This window comes from Alexandromys fortis, unplaced genomic scaffold (genome assembly GCF_014885135.2).
Source record: "Alexandromys fortis isolate MF-2015 unplaced genomic scaffold, M_Fortis_MF-2015_v1.1 scaffold_12, whole genome shotgun sequence".
In the NCBI taxonomy this organism is placed as follows: Eukaryota; Metazoa; Chordata; class Mammalia; order Rodentia; family Cricetidae; genus Alexandromys; species Alexandromys fortis.
In genome coordinates this window covers 15753099-15769161 of record NW_026067937.1, presented here as the reverse complement: position 1 = coordinate 15769161, position 16063 = coordinate 15753099, and the positions used below count along the sequence as shown (strand labels likewise).

Here is a 16063-nt window from a genome sequence, read left to right as displayed (position 1 = left end):
GGGTCGCACATCCTACTTGCTTTATTGTTATGAAAAGTTTTTATCTGTGAGTCTTAATAGAAACCTGGTGCTCCAAAGAGGTCAGCTGTACTGTGGCTTCCTGGCTCTATACAAACCCACTGCCAAGCACATGGACCCAGGTCTTTGAGGAGGAAGACCAGTGAAGGTGAACACAGGAACTCCATATCATGCTTTTGGGGTCATCCCCATGTCTCCCTCCAGCCACCACCATGTCCTCTCTATCCCCTAATTTAGGACGCCACCACTTCAGGCTGTATTGTTACAAATCCTCATTTAATAGTTGATTTCAGAGCTGAGCACATGGAGGCCCCTTCCCAACCCTGCAAGGCACAGCCTCAACCACCCTCAGCCCAGGGGACAGGGAACAGCTGCCGAGAAACACCAGTCCAGCTCCTCTTTTTCTGGTCCACAGACAACTCAGGTCCTGAGCCATACCTGAGATACCCATGTCCATAAGCAGTTGGGTCCCTTATCAATGAAGAACTCACTAGAGGCTGCCTGGGGTAGTCCCCCAACCCCTGCTGAGCTGAGCTGCTGGGGATGGGACTATAAGGTGTGGGGGAAGAACTGCCTACTCTCGCTGTCTCCCACAGAAACATGTTAAACCCATAAAGAAATTATCAAGGTAGTAGGGGGAGTCACTAACCTTTCCTGTGGCCTGACCCTTGGACATCCATGGGGACTACAACCACCCTCCATGGTATTTAATCTAATATGACTTAAGGGTGGGGACCCAGCCATCCTGTACAGCAACACTGGGAGTCATTTCAAGCTGTTAAGAGACCCCAGACAGTAAGAGGAAGAGCCACAGAAGATCCGGGACCCCATACTGGAAGCAAAGAGGCAGGGAGTACGGTCCAGGCCCAGAAAGTCCCTGACACGGCCCTTGCTCAGGAGGGGCCAGAGGCCTTAGTGCTGGATGGAGCATAGGCCATGGGGGAAAGAGCCAGTGAGGCCCCATGGGAGGCTGAGGGTGGAGAGACACAGGACAGAGGGAACGCCAACAGCCTCAGTACTTGGGGACCTTGCTGTAGTCTTCAGAATGAATGTGCCGGCACAAACAGATGGACAACAGCAGCCCCAGAAGCTGGAAAGGACAAATGGAAGTCAGCATGGCCAGCCCAGGTCCCAGGACCCTAGCCCCCAGCTCAACACTCCAGTAACAAGCACCTGAGACAGGCAGGGTGCTGAAGGGGATCCAGAGATGGGCAGTGCCCTGTCTGGTGTCACTCAGCTAGATGGGCTGAAGTCACCACACCTCTAGAAGTCCGGGCACCACTCAACCCCACAGGATATCAGTGCAAGCGGGGGTGGGGCAGAGAATGTGAAACAAAGCTCAGGGGAAGGCTTGGGGAGGGACAGACCTCAATGACAGCAACACCGACACACACGCCCAGGAGGATGGTGAGGTTCTCCTGCAGCCACGTCTGCACCTTCTTCATGCACCCCTGTGGGAAGATTGCATGTCAGCCTACATGCCCCGCAGCAGGAGGCCTTCCCAGGGCTCCCTGACTTATGAGCAGACCCCTCATATGCACGTAGATGATGGTGTGAGCAAAGAGGGAGGCGACTGCGGAGGGAAAGAAGCCCGAGTGCCGGCCTGGGCACGGCTAATGTCTGGAGCACCCACCCTCTCCGGGTGACCACCAGCTCCACACCGACGCACCTCCTCGTGCACAGGCCAGTCGTCTGGGTTGTTTCTGTCCAGGGTGCTGTTGCTGCAGAACCCCTTCTTTACAATGTGCTGGTTGTCCTCTTCCTGCACTTTCTCACAGGAGCAGGGGTACAGAAGCTCTGTCGAGTTCTGGATTTCCCAGTTTTCTGTCCAGTTGTAGAAGCTGGTCCAGCCACAGCACTCCACCTGTGCAGAATGGGGACAGGCTGTTCGATCCACCACTCAGCCCATCCCAAGCAGCCCACCTCCGGGGAGACTCAGACTGGCCACCTCTACATCCCCTGAACCCCTGGGGAAGTGTAGCCTGTTTGCTGAACTTAGGTGCTATGCATCAGGAGGCTTTTGAGAAGTAGCACAAACTACAAATACAGCAGCGAGTCCAACAGGGAGCAGTCAGTAAATGCATATGGGGTGGAGGAGGTGAGTTCAAGGGCAAGACCAGTCTGCACAAGCTTATGGGGTGTAGGCCTGGCAGGTGGCAAAGCTTGAGCATGGAGTCTGGGGTCAGGTGCTGGGTTCAAACCCCGGTTCTTCCACTTCAAGCTGAGCCGAGGTTTCCACAAATGAAGAACAGGAGCTAAGGTCGGTATGGGGTGAGGCAGGTTATGTGCACAGATGGGTACAGAGAGCCCAGAGACAGTCAGTGCCAGGGCTGCCTCTCAGTGCTCACTCAGCACCAGCAGCTGAGATCTGGCGCTGACTCCCTGACTGTCAGAGAAGAAGGAGACAGGACCGATTCTTCTGTCCTGTCACAAAATGCTCTCATTCAGAGGGCAGAAAGCCTTTCTGGGATGTAAGCTCAAGCTGCTATCTGCGCGTCCCTTTGGGGATCAAATGGGAGCAACTAGTATCTATTCTGACATCCTTTGGGCCACCTCGTGCACCCAAGCTCAGACCTGTGGTAGCCAGAAGGGGGCGCTCCAAGCATGCACAGAGGAGCTGAATTCTAGGTTGTCTCCCCAGCTGTCAGTTCTGACAGAAAGGCTGGAGCCTCAGGGGTGGGCCTCACAGGCTCTTTCCCACTGAGCAGACAAAGGGAGGCCTCGCTTATTCTGTGACACCTGGAAGGGACCACCTTTCCAGGGCCAATAAACAAGAGTCAGCCCATGAGCCCAGGAGCTGTCTCCGAGGCTGTGCTTGGGGGCCAGGGGCACTTGTGTTCCATCCCCACACATCCTCGCTGTGCAGACATCACACTGCAGGTGTGCACCACCCACGTGTCACCACCAGCCATCCTTACCTGCGCCTGCACATAGTCCCAAGCCTCCTGCAGGCTCTCCTCGCGGCTGCTGCTGGCATTGACCTTGTAGTTCTGAATAATGTCCATCACTATGTTGCCCAGCTCCTGTTTCAGCTGCAGAGGGATGTAAGGGTCAGGGATGGCCTTGAACCTGAGCCTCGAAGCTGCTAACACACAACACCTCCTTCCCCATAGCAATCCCAGGTCACACTCAAGGCTCCAGATCATGTCGACCACCTTCCTGCTAATTCCTGGTGCCTGTTTGGTCAGTGCTGACCTTATCTACATGTGGTCTATCCCTTAACCATTCATCTTTCCTGTCCACACTGAAAAGCCTCCTGTGGCATCGCACACCTTTCAGGAAACATGTCAATGTCCTCTTAGTGACTTGCAGGGTCCCACACCATTTGTCCAGGTCTTCCCAGTCCTGGTTTCCTCTCTTTCCGGCTGTGCTCCATTATACAAGGCCTCTTGCTCTTTGTGTGTGCTGTTCCTTCTGCCCAGAATGCTGCTCCCCTGTATATGAACATGGCTGGCTTCCCTGTCAAACTTCATTTCCTCAGAAGGTCTTGGGCCTGCTCTCCAGAATGCAGTGTTTCCTCTGCCCTCTGTTACCCTTCCCTGCCCTCCTTGTCCTGTAGGGTTATGTGCTGGCACCACAGGTTCATCTATATTCTTTCCTCAACTGTGGGGGTGTGGGCTGGCTCTGGGTGCTGGCTAGAGCCCCCAACAGCTGGAGCGAAGTTAGATGTCTTCACAGAGACTGAGCATGAAGCCTATTTCCTAGAGAAAGCAAAAATAAGAGGCTGAGCATTTCTTGCTTTTGTGGAGTGGGCTGCAGTTTCTCCAGAAAGGACTGGGAGTGCCGGGAAGGCAGCTGAGGGAGCCCAACCAGAAGCCTGCTTCAGCCTCAGCCACTCAACCTCCTCTAGAGTCAGCAGCACCACATGAGGCTGAGGGCCTCACATCGGTGAGAAGGGTGGGCTGCAGGGCTGCCTGGCCCTTCATGGTGGCCCTCCATTCCCTAGCACTTCACAGCCCATATTCTGACCAGTCCTCACCCAGCTGAGATACACCCTGGTATCCGGTGTGGGGAAGCCCAGGAGTGTGAGGCAGAAGAGGGCTTCAGGAGACGCCGGCCATGGACAGCCAGCAGTGCATGGCGACCTCTCGAGTCTCACTTCACTCTGGGGCTAGCTGCAGTGCAAAAGTTCTGCCCCAGAGAGAGGCGAGATCCGCAAAGGTGGAGACATGGCCTCAAGAAGCACTTGAGCAGTTCCTGCTGGCTTCCCTTACACAGCATGAACAAGCTGGCCACCATTACCTACTTACCTATGCAGGGCCAAGAAAAATCACACTTGGAAGTTAGGAAGGTCACACATGCCCCTCTTTCTGATGTCAGCATTTAATATATTCTTCCCCAAAGGGAGCCTTTAGTGCTGCACCCAGGATGCCCACCTCCTTCAGCTGCGCCAGCAATCTGGGCTGCTCACTACTTCCCTCCTCAACCCAGGGCACCAGTGCAGTGGTCTTGCATCCCTCCCTCGCAGAAAGCTCCTGGCATAAGCTTCAAAGAGCCTCACGGACTGGAGATTGTTGAAATAGGAGCAGCGGGGCTGCGTCCCCAACACCCCAGCCGCTTGGCTAGCTCACGCCCGAAATAACAACACACAAACTGTATTCATTTAAAGAACTGCTTGGCCCATGAACTCTAGCCCTTATAGGCTAATTCTCGCACCTGGACTAGCCCATTTCTAATGATGTGTGTAAGCACCCCAAGGTGCGCTTACCGGGAAGATTCTAGCCTACATCCATCTTCATCGCCTGTGCCTCAGAGAGCAGAGCTATCGCGTCTACCCGGGAGAGCTGAGCATGGCGTCTCTGCTCCAGCAGAGCTGTCGGGTCTCTCCGGGAGCAGAGCAGAGTCTGACCTCACTTCCTCTTCTGCCCAGAATTCTATTCTGTTTCCTCCTCCCATCTATGCTCTAAGCTAAGCCAAGCAGTTTCTTTATTGCTCAGCCAATGAAATCAACAGATTGATATATGACACTCCCACATCAGGAGATGAGGCTCAGCTGGTACAGAACTTGCCTAGGTCAACCTGGGGTCAGTCTTCACCATTGCATAAACTGGGCATGCTGGCACACATCCGTAACCCCAGCTCTTCAGACTTCAGCAGGCAGGTCAGGGTCAAGGTCATCATGGCTAGGCCACTCTGAGATCAGCCTAGACCACATGAGACCCTGACTCAAAAGCAAACAAGCAAACAAACCACAGAAAGAAAAAGAGAAAGCATAGAAACAGCATCATAGAATTCTAGTTTGCAAATCTTTTCAACTCACAGTTCATCAGCGGCTGACTTACAGAACACAATTACTGAGCTATTCCCTGACCCTTCCACCAGGCCCATGGCCTAGGAACCATCCTTGTTCCCACACCACAGGCCCAGAGAGGTATGTGAACTTAGCCAAGTCACATGATCACAGGCAAGAACTGAAGTTTGGACGTGGGCTTGTTCTCACCCTGGACCCAGATTTCCAGCCACCCACAAAGCTTCCTCAGCATTCAACCACATGCTGGTCAGAAAAACTTTAGCGGCATCCTGTGGTTTGGGTGCCCCACAGCTGGGCTGTCTGCCTGAAGGTCTTGAGTCTGACTGGCCTGACCACCTGGACCTCACTTCTAGCCTCTGGTTAGGAGATAATCCCCAGGCCTTGAAAGCCCGTCTCCCAACCATGTCCGCATCCTTCGCTTGCAGTAGGTCTCCCTTTTATGGCCACAGGGCTCTGTACTTTCCCAGAATGGTTGCATGATGGCTGGACTTCCCTATCTCCTCCACCACCGTCACAGATAGCCGAAGGTGAGAGAGGCCCTGGGGGACTCCCACCACGTCGGTGATTTCCGTGGAAGTCGCCCAGCATCCTGTAGTCCAGGATGTGGCTGACACAGCTGGGTCTGGAGACCTGTGTGTGCACCTCTTGTGCCAGTGGAGTGGATTGAGAGGCTTCCTCAGGGACAAGCCACCTCAGAGGGAGGACCAACAGACGAGCGAGCCAGCAATAGTGAGGGACTGAGCGCTGTCACAGCTCTGGAGCCGAGATTCTTGTCCTCTTAGTCAGAACCTGGGATGCTGTCAAGCCCCCAGGTGTCATCATCCTCTCCCACTTCAAATCGTTCTTCCTAATAAGATCCCAAGACTCCTGGGTCACACAGCCAGCCTGCAGCAGACTCTGTACCCCAGATCTGGGCAGCTGCCATGATCATAGAGGCTTCCACCTGGACACCCCACCCATCTCACCCCCCACACTCCCCACACATCCAAGGCTGTGCTGTGATCTTTCCAGGTAGAGTGCTGTCACCATCTGGATGGCGGAGGATGGAGGAGGGGCACAGCACACCGCCCCACTTAAGATTCCTTCCCGTGCCTTCCTGTCCTCTGTTTAAATGTTTTCTGTCACGGAGAATGTAGTGCCCTACAAGAGCATGCCACAGGTTGGAAGTCTCTTAGCAAGCAGCTCCCCATACTTTATCAGTCTCTTACTGTCTCACTGGCATCGGTCCCCTCAAGTCCTAGTTTTAACTACACAGGATCAAGTAAGTTCCTGTGATTGCACCCTAAGTCTTGCTCAGCCAGCCTGGCCTATCCTAACGTTGCCCACAGTGGGTGTAGCTGCTATCTTGAGCCCTTACCAGGCCCAGCAGTCTCCAGGTCAGTGAGGCCATGACATTTGGCCAGCCAAGAGCCCTAGGCTGCACACCTTCTACCTTGCCACTGTCCACACAGCACTGGGAGATCTTGAAGCATCCAAATCTTACAGAGGTGCTGGGGAGGCTGGAGGTGTGACTTGGTGGCTAAGTGCTTTGTGAGCATGCACAAAGCCCTGGGTCTCATCCCCACACTGACTAACACTGGGGGGGGGGGTGAGAGGTGGGAGGGAGTGGGGAGAAGCATGTGACTGTACTCCTAGCACTTGGAAGGGCAGAGAGAAGTATCACAAGTTTAACGTTATCCTTAGGGACAAAGTAGTTCCGAAGCTAGCCTGGAGGATATGAAACCCAGTCTCAGAACAACCAGACAGGGTTGGTGACATGTCACAGCCCAGAAGGATCTGGGACGTTAGCACAATTGGACCCACTGACTTCCCCAGGGACACCAGCTACAGTGCACAGGGGCCTGGTATCCTGCTCATGAACCACACTGCCACTGAGTGTCTGCAGCTGCTGTCTCAGAGGACATTCCTGCAGAGACACACCCAAGGGAGAGTGGCTCCACAGAAGAGGAAGCTGAGGAAGAACAAGGCTGGGGGACTTCCCACCCAGAGTCTCGGAACCAGGTTCTGATGCACCCTTGAGGAGAGGCCAGTCCATCTTCTAGAAGGCTTCTTCCTCTGCTCTGAGAACCGCTGCCCCACCTGCCCAGCTGTGCCATCTTCAGGAATAAACACCACCAAGGGATGTTTAGTCTCCTTCTGAGATTTACAATGTGCCGAGAGTGGAAATTATATTCCTTCCAACTCAGGGGTGCAGGAGCAGAACCTCATCCAGCTCAGGGGATCCCCACTGTGTGCATGAAGGAGTGGGGTGTGGAGCCTGAGGTGGCATAGGAAGAGTTGTGAGGCACACAGCATTGGAAAGAGCCAAGGCCCAACTCTTCAGCCAGCCCTGGGCCAGGCCTGGAGGCCCCTGGAGGTGGGTTCCTGGACTTCTACCAAAGAAGCTGGTCAGCAGGCAGAAGGACCCTAGGGAAGTCACTGTGAGACTGCTAAGTGGGTGACTATGGCCATATTCACCTCGGCTCCTGTGAACCTCTGTTTCTTGGATGGGAAATGTCTGTAAATCTGAAGCTTGACCCCTGACATAGGGTTGGTGTCCCCTTAGAGGGTGCTGCTGGCATCACCATGAGATGGTGGCTCCCCTAGGGGTGAGGGTGAAGGTGGCTCAGGCTCCCTGCAGAGGCCACCAGCTTCCTACTTAATTTCATTGCAATGTACCCTGACTGGGCTCCCAAAAAGCCACACAAGGAAGGAATGAGTACCTGACCCTGCACGGAGTTTCCCTTCTCTAACCACTGGCTTCCTGTCTGACATCCAAGCGAGCTACCTTTCATCTAATAACCCTACCATTTCCTCTTTTGCCTTGGCCACCTGGAGGCCCAGGGCTCAGGTTAGCCCTCCGCTGTCCAGATTCAGAAACAGCAGCTCTGTTCTTGGCACATGCGCTCTTCTCGCTCATTCTGTTGTTTTGTTTTGTTTTGTTTTGAGACAGGGTTTCTCTGTGTAACAGCCCTAGCTGTCCTGGAACTAGCTCTTATAGACCAGGCTTGTAGACCTCGAACTCATAGAGATCCACCTGCTTCTGCCTCCTGTGTGCTGGGATTAAAGGTATGTGCCACCACTGCCCGGTTTCTCTCTCATTTTAATTGTCCATGCTGGGAACCCTCTGTGCAGCGCACCTGGTGAACACCTGGGGACGGATTATAAACCAAAGCTAACTGAGATAAGGAACCACTGTGGTGACTATTGTATCAGCACGATCACTGAACCCAGATGCCTGGATTTCCACCCTGCCTCTGCTGCTCACTAGTTGTGTGAACCTCTCTGTGCTTCAGCTCCTGTATCTGAAAATGATCCCCTCTCTGATCTGCACACTTTTAAGAAATGACCAAATGACAAACTCGTGTGTGTGTGTGTGTGTGTGTGTGTGTGTGTACAGCACCAGGCTCCTTCTCAGTTCTGCAAAGCTGAACGCTGGACCAATGTTCTCAGCTTCCAAGAGGGACCTACAGCCACACAGGAACCCCTCGCTCGGACATGGCAGGGTGAGAGGGAGGTCTCAGAGCTCAGCTGGGCCCCAGTGGGGCCTCCGGAGGGAGTCAGAGAGCCTGGGCCTCCCTGATTTCCCCACTGGTGGGACCCTGCATCTCAAGTGACCTGGCTGGTGACTGGTGACAGCATGGCTGTGGCCTGTGTGGACCCAGCCACAGAGGTGCTGGGGTCCTGGTGACTGGCCAGTGTTTCCCTCTGCATCCACTTCTCTAGGCACGGTGGTGCATGTGTTTAACACCAGCATTCGGGAGGCAGAGGCAGATGAATCTCTGAGTTCTGGGTCAGGCTGGTTTGCACAGTAAGGCCCTGTCTCAATAAAAAACATTCGTTTCTCCACCTGTCAACATGGAAGCTTCTGGATGGTTCCAGCAGGTGCCCAGACCTGAGCACTGGGCAGTCATGATTCCCAACAGCCAGGCTGAAAGCTTCATGCTAAGTTTCCCAGGTGCCTTTGTGATCCAGTGCAGGGAGGCTATCTGAGAAAAGCCAAGGCCTTGGCTGGCATTGCCCTCTCTTTTTCCTGTCACAGCAGGGAAAATGCTGTGCCTGGTGCTGTGGCAGCCACCTTGTGACCAGGAGGTTTCATGCTTGAGAACATCCATCCCAACCAGTCAGTCTCTGAGCTTCTAAATGAGAGTTCTGGAGACATCAGTAGCAAATGTCCTTTGGGCTTAAGCTATAGTAAGTCTGATTTTCCATCCTGAGAGCCAAACAATTCTCTGCTTATGAAGCACTAACATTAACAGGCTCCTCCCTGGCCTCATCTGCAGCAGACAGATGAAAGTGCTTTAGTGACAAAAAGCTTGCATGTGCCAGCAGCTCCCCGAGCCCTGCCCACTCTGGTGGGTTCCCGGGATCGGCACATCAACAGTCCTTGCTGACTGAGGGTAAGGCAGGCACAGAGAGGGAAGTGGTTAGTCTAAGGCAACACAGCATCTGAGATTCCATCCCAGGCTCTGATTCCCCCCCCACACACACACACTGTCCCACATTCAATTACAAGTGCCACCAAGAGGTCTCCTAGGGGCAGAGGCCTGCCAAGGCCAACCCTAGAGTTCTGCCTGGCTGCTCTCACAGCCTTGGTCCCCTAGAGGGGGACAGTGTCCTTGTGCAGAGGGCTGTCTATGACCTCCTGGGCTGTGACAACTGAGTGGCTTCCTATCCACCCCATACCCAAGGTCCCAGCCTCAGTGGACCTCACCCACTGGCAGTGGGATGGCTGCTCACCTTGTCAGAATTGAAGTAGAAGAGGACCCCTACAGTCACCTGTGCAATGAGGATCAGCAGAAGGAACACGAAGTACTGGGGACAAAGAGGTACAGAGTTAACTATGGACCCAGGAGTGTCGTCCCATCCCAGGAAGAACTCCCAACCTGGGGCTCTGGGCCCCACAGGCTCAGGGGCCTACTCACCAGCCCCAGCAGGCAGCGGACCTCATTGACAGCACCAATACAGCCCAGGAGCCCCAGGAGCATGGTAACGGCGCCCACACCGATGGAGACATAGGCCCCGACCTGCAGCGAGCTGGAAGAAGTTTCTGAAGGAGAAGGGCATCCACCCAGTGAGCCATGTGCCTCAGGGCAAAGGCAGCCTGAGCCCAGGGCTACTGCCTGATTCTCAGGAGCTGGGGTGGGGGCAGCCATATTCCCACCCTCTCTTGGTCCTGTGCACTCCGCTCTCATCCAGCCCAAGGTTACTTTTCCTCCTATTGCTATCTACACCTCACGCCTGATTTTCCCTGAACCCGGAGACTCAGAAAGCAGAAAGGGAGAGTTCGGGTTGCATTTCCTGGGAGGCCTCGCGTGGCAAGCTGACATTTGGAGGAGCATATGAGTCAGGGGGCAGACAACACAGGGTCCTGTTGATGGTGTCCCTAACTGTCAGGACCATGGTGCAGGGAGAGGCTGGAGGGTTGGAAGATGTCAGCTACTACGGGGTCCAGTATGCTTTGTAGGGAGAAAGCCAAAAGAGGTGCAGAGGTAAGGGCAGGGAGTTCGGCATGTCTGGGAAAGCTGGTGCCTGTATGGGAAATGGGGACCCACCAGGGAATGGCACTGGGGAGCTGGGCAGACCTCATGAGGGAAAGTGGGGCCTGTGGTCAGAGGATAGAGGGGAACTCTGCATTTTGTTTGTTTATTGTTACTGTTTGGAATTTTTTGTTTTGTTTTTGAGATAGAATCTCTGCAGCCCTGTCTGTCCTGGAACTCACAATGTAGATCAGGCTGGCCTCCAACTCACAGAGATCAGCCTGCCTCTGCTGAGATTAATGGGGAGCCACCGTGGCTAGCACAACAGGGGAATTCTTTTTTGTTTTGTTTTTCTGTTTGAAACAAGGTCTTGCTACAGCCTAGGCTTAAACCCTTGATTATTCTGCCTCTGAGCACTGACATGCCACCATGCCTGACTAGAGGAACCTCTGAGACCCAGATTCATACAGGGCCTCGGGGCCGAGAGATTTGCTGGAGAGAAGGAATCCTTCACATGGTGCCGTAGAAGTGGGGCACAGTCAGGGCCAGTTCAGGTCTCCCGCAGGGGACATAGACCTACTTTGTCAGTCTTACTATTTGCTCATCAGGGTGCTGCCTGCAGAGTGGGACGGAGTAGGCACTGTCCTCAGAAACAGACGCAGCTTGGGTTGGGCAGCAGAAGGCCCCATGAACCTAGGTAATGTTCCAGGACACAGGAAAGCCCAGGCCCGCCCTCCTTGGTCCTGGGGCCGGCTTCTTTGCAGTTCCACTCAGAGCCTCCAAGAAGCTTGGGGACGTCTCCTGGGATGCGTGGCAACTCCTGGGGTGGAGCTCCTCACATTGGTCTCACATTCTTGGGTCACAGAGATGGGAAGAGGCCATCAGCTCCCCAGTCTGGCTTCCAGAAGACAGATTGGTTGGGACAAAAAGGGTGCCAGGCACCAGACCATGCAGAGCAAGGCCCTTGGACTAAAGCCCTGTGCACACGCCAGCACTGTCTGGGGAGGTAGAAGTCACACCCCGGTCTCCCTAAGAGCTTCCCTGAGACTCAGGAAGCTGAGGTACAGGGAACCAGCCCTGTGACACCCTAAGACCTGTTGTCTCCACTCAGTCTGTCTGACTGAATCTGAGCAGCCTGAGTTGGCAACTGACAAATGCCCTTGCCCTGTGTACAGCGAGAGAATGTGTCTGATTCAGCCATCAGGGACTAGGGAGACAGAGAGCAGGCCATACAAACTGAAAGGGCTGGGCAGCCATTCAGGTGACCAGTCTCTGCCAGCGTGCCATGATTGGTGGCAAACCACTTCCTCCTTCCTCCTCTGGGAAATGGGACTTTGGTCAGTGTCTTGTGGTCATAGGGATTAAACTGCTTACACAACCACTCAAAGCCATCCTAAAGGCTCCACATGGAAATGAGGGAGCCTTTCTGCTATGCTTGTTTGAGACAGGGTCTTACATAGCTCAGGCTGGCCTTGAAATTTCCCTGTAGCAGAGGATAGTCTTCAGCATCTGCTCTTCTTGCCTCCAACCCCCAGGTGTTGAGATAACAGGCGTGTTATCTCCACGCCCCACTTTAGAAATGAGATTCTAAGGTCTATGACCTCACGAGGCCCATTGCTGCCATTCCTGTTTTGTAGGTGAAGCAGTGCAGAGAGGCAAAGTAACCTGCCAAGGACCACACAGCAGACCTGTGACGACTGAACCCCACCCACTGGCCCAGATCCAGGGTTTCCTATTAACCATGGCCACCTGCTTTCTCTCCTGAAGATGCCACCTTGAGGGACATGGCAATCACATGGTGCAAGGGCTGGGGCATGGGTGCCATCCCTTACCCCTATCTGTGTGCCCTCAGGCAGTTACCCCTCCTCCTGTTCTTAGGATTTTTTTTCTCTATAAAAGGGGATGGTGTGGGGGGGGAATGGAGCCCAGCAGTAGGGATTCACAGCGGCGGGGGGGGGGGGGAACTAGATAAAGGACAGCTATGTCATACAGCAAGTCAGGAGCCCTACATCCCCTTTTTGATTCTCCCTTGTAAGCAGGGCCTCTATGAGCCTCCGTTTCCCCAAGTGCCTGGGCTCCTAGATCAGGGTTTCTTTTCTTTGTATTTTGACCTTGATTTTTGTGGTTTTTTTTTTTTTTTGAAATAAGGCTTTACCCTATAGCCCACACTGATCTAGAGAGCATTAACAGTCACCTGCCCCAGCCTCACAGATCAGCGTGTCTGAGCCTGGCTGCCTTTGAGCCCCTAGAGTTTGTAACACAGAACAGCAGTAGGTGGGTGTGTGATGGGTACAACCTGGGCCTGGAATTTACAGAGCTATGGAGAGTCAGAAGCTTGATCACAAAGGGCAGAATGCAGGCAGAAATGAGATGGCCTGCAGACTTTGCACCCTGGCACAATGCCTACCGGGTGTGGGCTGGACCCATTAAGCCAGACTGATTCTAAGGAGAGCTTATCCCTGTGGGTGGGCATTGGGGGTGAGGGTGGGCACAGAAACCCCACCCAACCCTAACCCGGACACTGACAGCTCACAACAGGATCACTCCTCCTTTCCACCTCCTGGAGGAATGTTTGGCCCTGGGAACCTGGAAAAAGGTGTAGACCCTCCTGTCTATGTCCCAGTCAGGTTCTGTCTTGTTTAAATCAAACAGCTGTCAGATTGGCCAGAGTTCAATCCAGCTGCTTGGGACAGCTGCTGAAAGTGAAGAGAGCCAGGGCCTGCCACTCACTGGGAAATGGCTGGCACAGAGAGCTCCTGGCAGACTCCACCCCTCCCCACCCGGAACTGAGACAGGCCAACACAGCCAGTCATGAGGGCCTCCTAAGGAAGGAGGCAAGGAGGTCAGGCATTATAGCCTCTGAAGAACAGGAGGGACCTTGCATGGAGGCTCACCCCACCCTGGGCTGCATTCAGGATCAGAACTCCGGGTTGGGTCTTACAAATCACCACCAGGAGTTGTGTGAACTTCAGTGTCCTAACGGCTCTTTTCCTTCACTCATTCCGTGGGAACAGAACAGGACTATTGGGATTAGGACCCTGTGTGCACCCGGCTGCCTGCCACTCCTGGCTCTCCCTGTGGTCCTCTGAGGAGGGGACCAACTGCAGCCCACATTTCACTGTGCAGTCAAACACAGGGACAGAGGATGTGGGAGGCTTTCCTGAGGGTGACGAGAATGAGTCCCTCCACCCCCAGCCCAGTCACCCAGGCATCTGCAGACAATGGGGCTCTGTCTGTGAGCAGGAATTTGTCCCGGAGCCCTGGCAAGGGTCCCCCATGCAGTAGTCAGTAACAGGAGCTGGCCATGTCCCTAAGGGCAGCTGTGCATGTACGTCCCTCCCCTCGAGGGCAGGCTGTCTGTGCAGCAGGGGGTGTCTTACGCAAGACAGAAATGAAGCTGTTCTTGTCTGCGAGGATCCACACCCCAAAGCCCAGGATCACGGCACCCAGGAGCTGCAAGGAGAGGGGCAGTCAACGGAAGCCCGGAAAGGTAGGTCAGAAAGCTGCCCCTGAGGCCCCAGCAAGGGAGGGAAGGGTAGGAGGATGCACAGGTGTTTCCTCCATCCTGAGAATGTCCAGGGTATCCCTTCTGCCATACACACACACACACACACACACACACACACACACACTGCCCCCACTGATGCCCTTCTTCCCAGGAACTGAAGTTTCCAGAAGAAAATGCCACATGCAGTGAAAGTGCCTCCAAGGGAGAAGAACTGCAGCTGTGACCGCTGGAATGTGACAGGCTGTCTTTGGTCCTCTGAACAGCCATGTATGATCTAACATGTGTGATCTAACATCCTTGTGACTTTTACGGGAATCTCTTTGGAACACGTAAACAGTAACTTCTACCAACCCGAGCACTAAGAATGGCATCAGGTAGCATCAGAAGCCACAACAGAGATCCTTCCACCCCGGTTTGCTGTCACCCACCTACCAGATGTTTCTACCAATGTCTTTGAAAAGTTCTTGGAGCTCACTTCCGATCAGTTGGCCCTGCCTACTCCCCAGGCTACCAATCAGCACCCCCCGACATTCAATTAGGGAGCCCTGATACCAAACCTGACTGGATGACAGGCAGGCTGAGCTGGGGCACCATGGCCTTCCTGTGAATCTGCCCCAGAGAACTTAGAGAAGCTGTTTCCTGTGAGTCTGCCTCAGAGAACTTAGAGAAGCTGTTTCCTGTGAGTCTGCCTCAGAGAACTTAGAGAAGCTGTTTCAGAGCGTAAAGGAAGAAATGGGCTGGAACGAAGCTTGGCCATCTGCCGTAGTCAGCAACTTGACAGCCCAGAGTCAACTGAAAGGAAAGCTCCATTGGAGGACTTGCTATGTCAATGGGCCTGTGGGCATGTGTGGGGCTCGGTCATTAACTGATGCAGAGAGCTCTGCCCACTGTGGGCAGCACCATCCTCCAGCCAGTGTACGAGAAAAGCTCGCTGATGATCTTGTGAGTGAGCGAGCAGACAGCAAGCGGCACTCTTCTATGGTTTCTATTTTAGGGTTTTTTGGGAAGCAGGGGGGGTTCAAGACAGTGTTTCTCTGTGTAGTATTGCTGTCTTGGAACTCCCTCTGTAGACCAGGCTGGTCTTGCACTTGCCTCTGCCTCCCAAGTTCTGGGATTAAATGTGTGCCACCACTGTCTGGCCTGTTTCAGATTCTTGTCTTGAGTGTGTGCCCTGAATTACCTCAATGATGGTCTGTGGCCTAGAAGTGTAAGGTGGAATAACCCTCTCCATTGACAATGCTTTTGCTCCTACTGTTTATCATAAAGCAAACAAGCACCCCATCCTAACATAGTATGCTCCACACAGTGACCACAGCTGCTAGACTAGATCGCCAGTCCGTAGGATTGCAAACATTCTAGAAAACTATGAACATATATCAAGCCAGACTTTGGTTTTTGTATCATTAAATAAAAGAAATACAAATTCTTGAATTTTTTTAATGAGCTTTAGTTTATGACTTCCTTTGATCTCTTACTAGAAAAACCTCCTGAGGGGTTGGGAAGATAATTCAGTGAGCTTGCTCTGCAAGGACCTGAGAGGACCTGCGAGGACCTGCATTCAAATCCCCATAAGCACCCACTTAAGTATCTGTGCATGATGAACATGCTGTGCATGCATGCTGCAACCCAGCATGAGGAGGCAGTGGTAGTGCATGAACTGGACACAGAGAACCTGCAGAGAGAGGACTGCTGAACTTGCCTAAAGGTGAGATTATCTTTCTTGGTTCCTGATTCATGAAAGAGTCTGCGAGACATTCTGCAGGACACAGCAGATAGTGACTGAACTGCCTTTGAAATTTCCTGCTTCATTGAAATGTCTGCTGGATA

The 16063-nt window shown here is 53.6% G+C and overlaps 1 protein-coding gene across 2 annotated transcripts in view; it reads right to left on the bottom strand.

The window, feature by feature from the left end:
* Positions 1–275: 275 nt before the first annotated feature.
* The window catches only part of Cd82 (CD82 molecule), a 279488-nt gene continuing 263700 nt past the window's right edge, over positions 276–16063 (bottom strand). For both annotated transcript variants that reach the window (XM_050146890.1, XM_050146889.1), the window contains exons 4-10: positions 14109–14181; positions 10174–10298; positions 9989–10063; positions 2937–3050; positions 1688–1882; positions 1386–1469; positions 276–1108 (exon numbers count right to left, since the gene is read on the bottom strand). In XM_050146890.1, coding sequence (XP_050002847.1) covers positions 1031–1108; positions 1386–1469; positions 1688–1882; positions 2937–3050; positions 9989–10063; positions 10174–10298; positions 14109–14181 — 744 coding nt within the window. In that variant the 3' untranslated portion in view covers positions 276–1030. The remainder of the gene's footprint in view (positions 1109–1385; positions 1470–1687; positions 1883–2936; positions 3051–9988; positions 10064–10173; positions 10299–14108; positions 14182–16063) is intronic.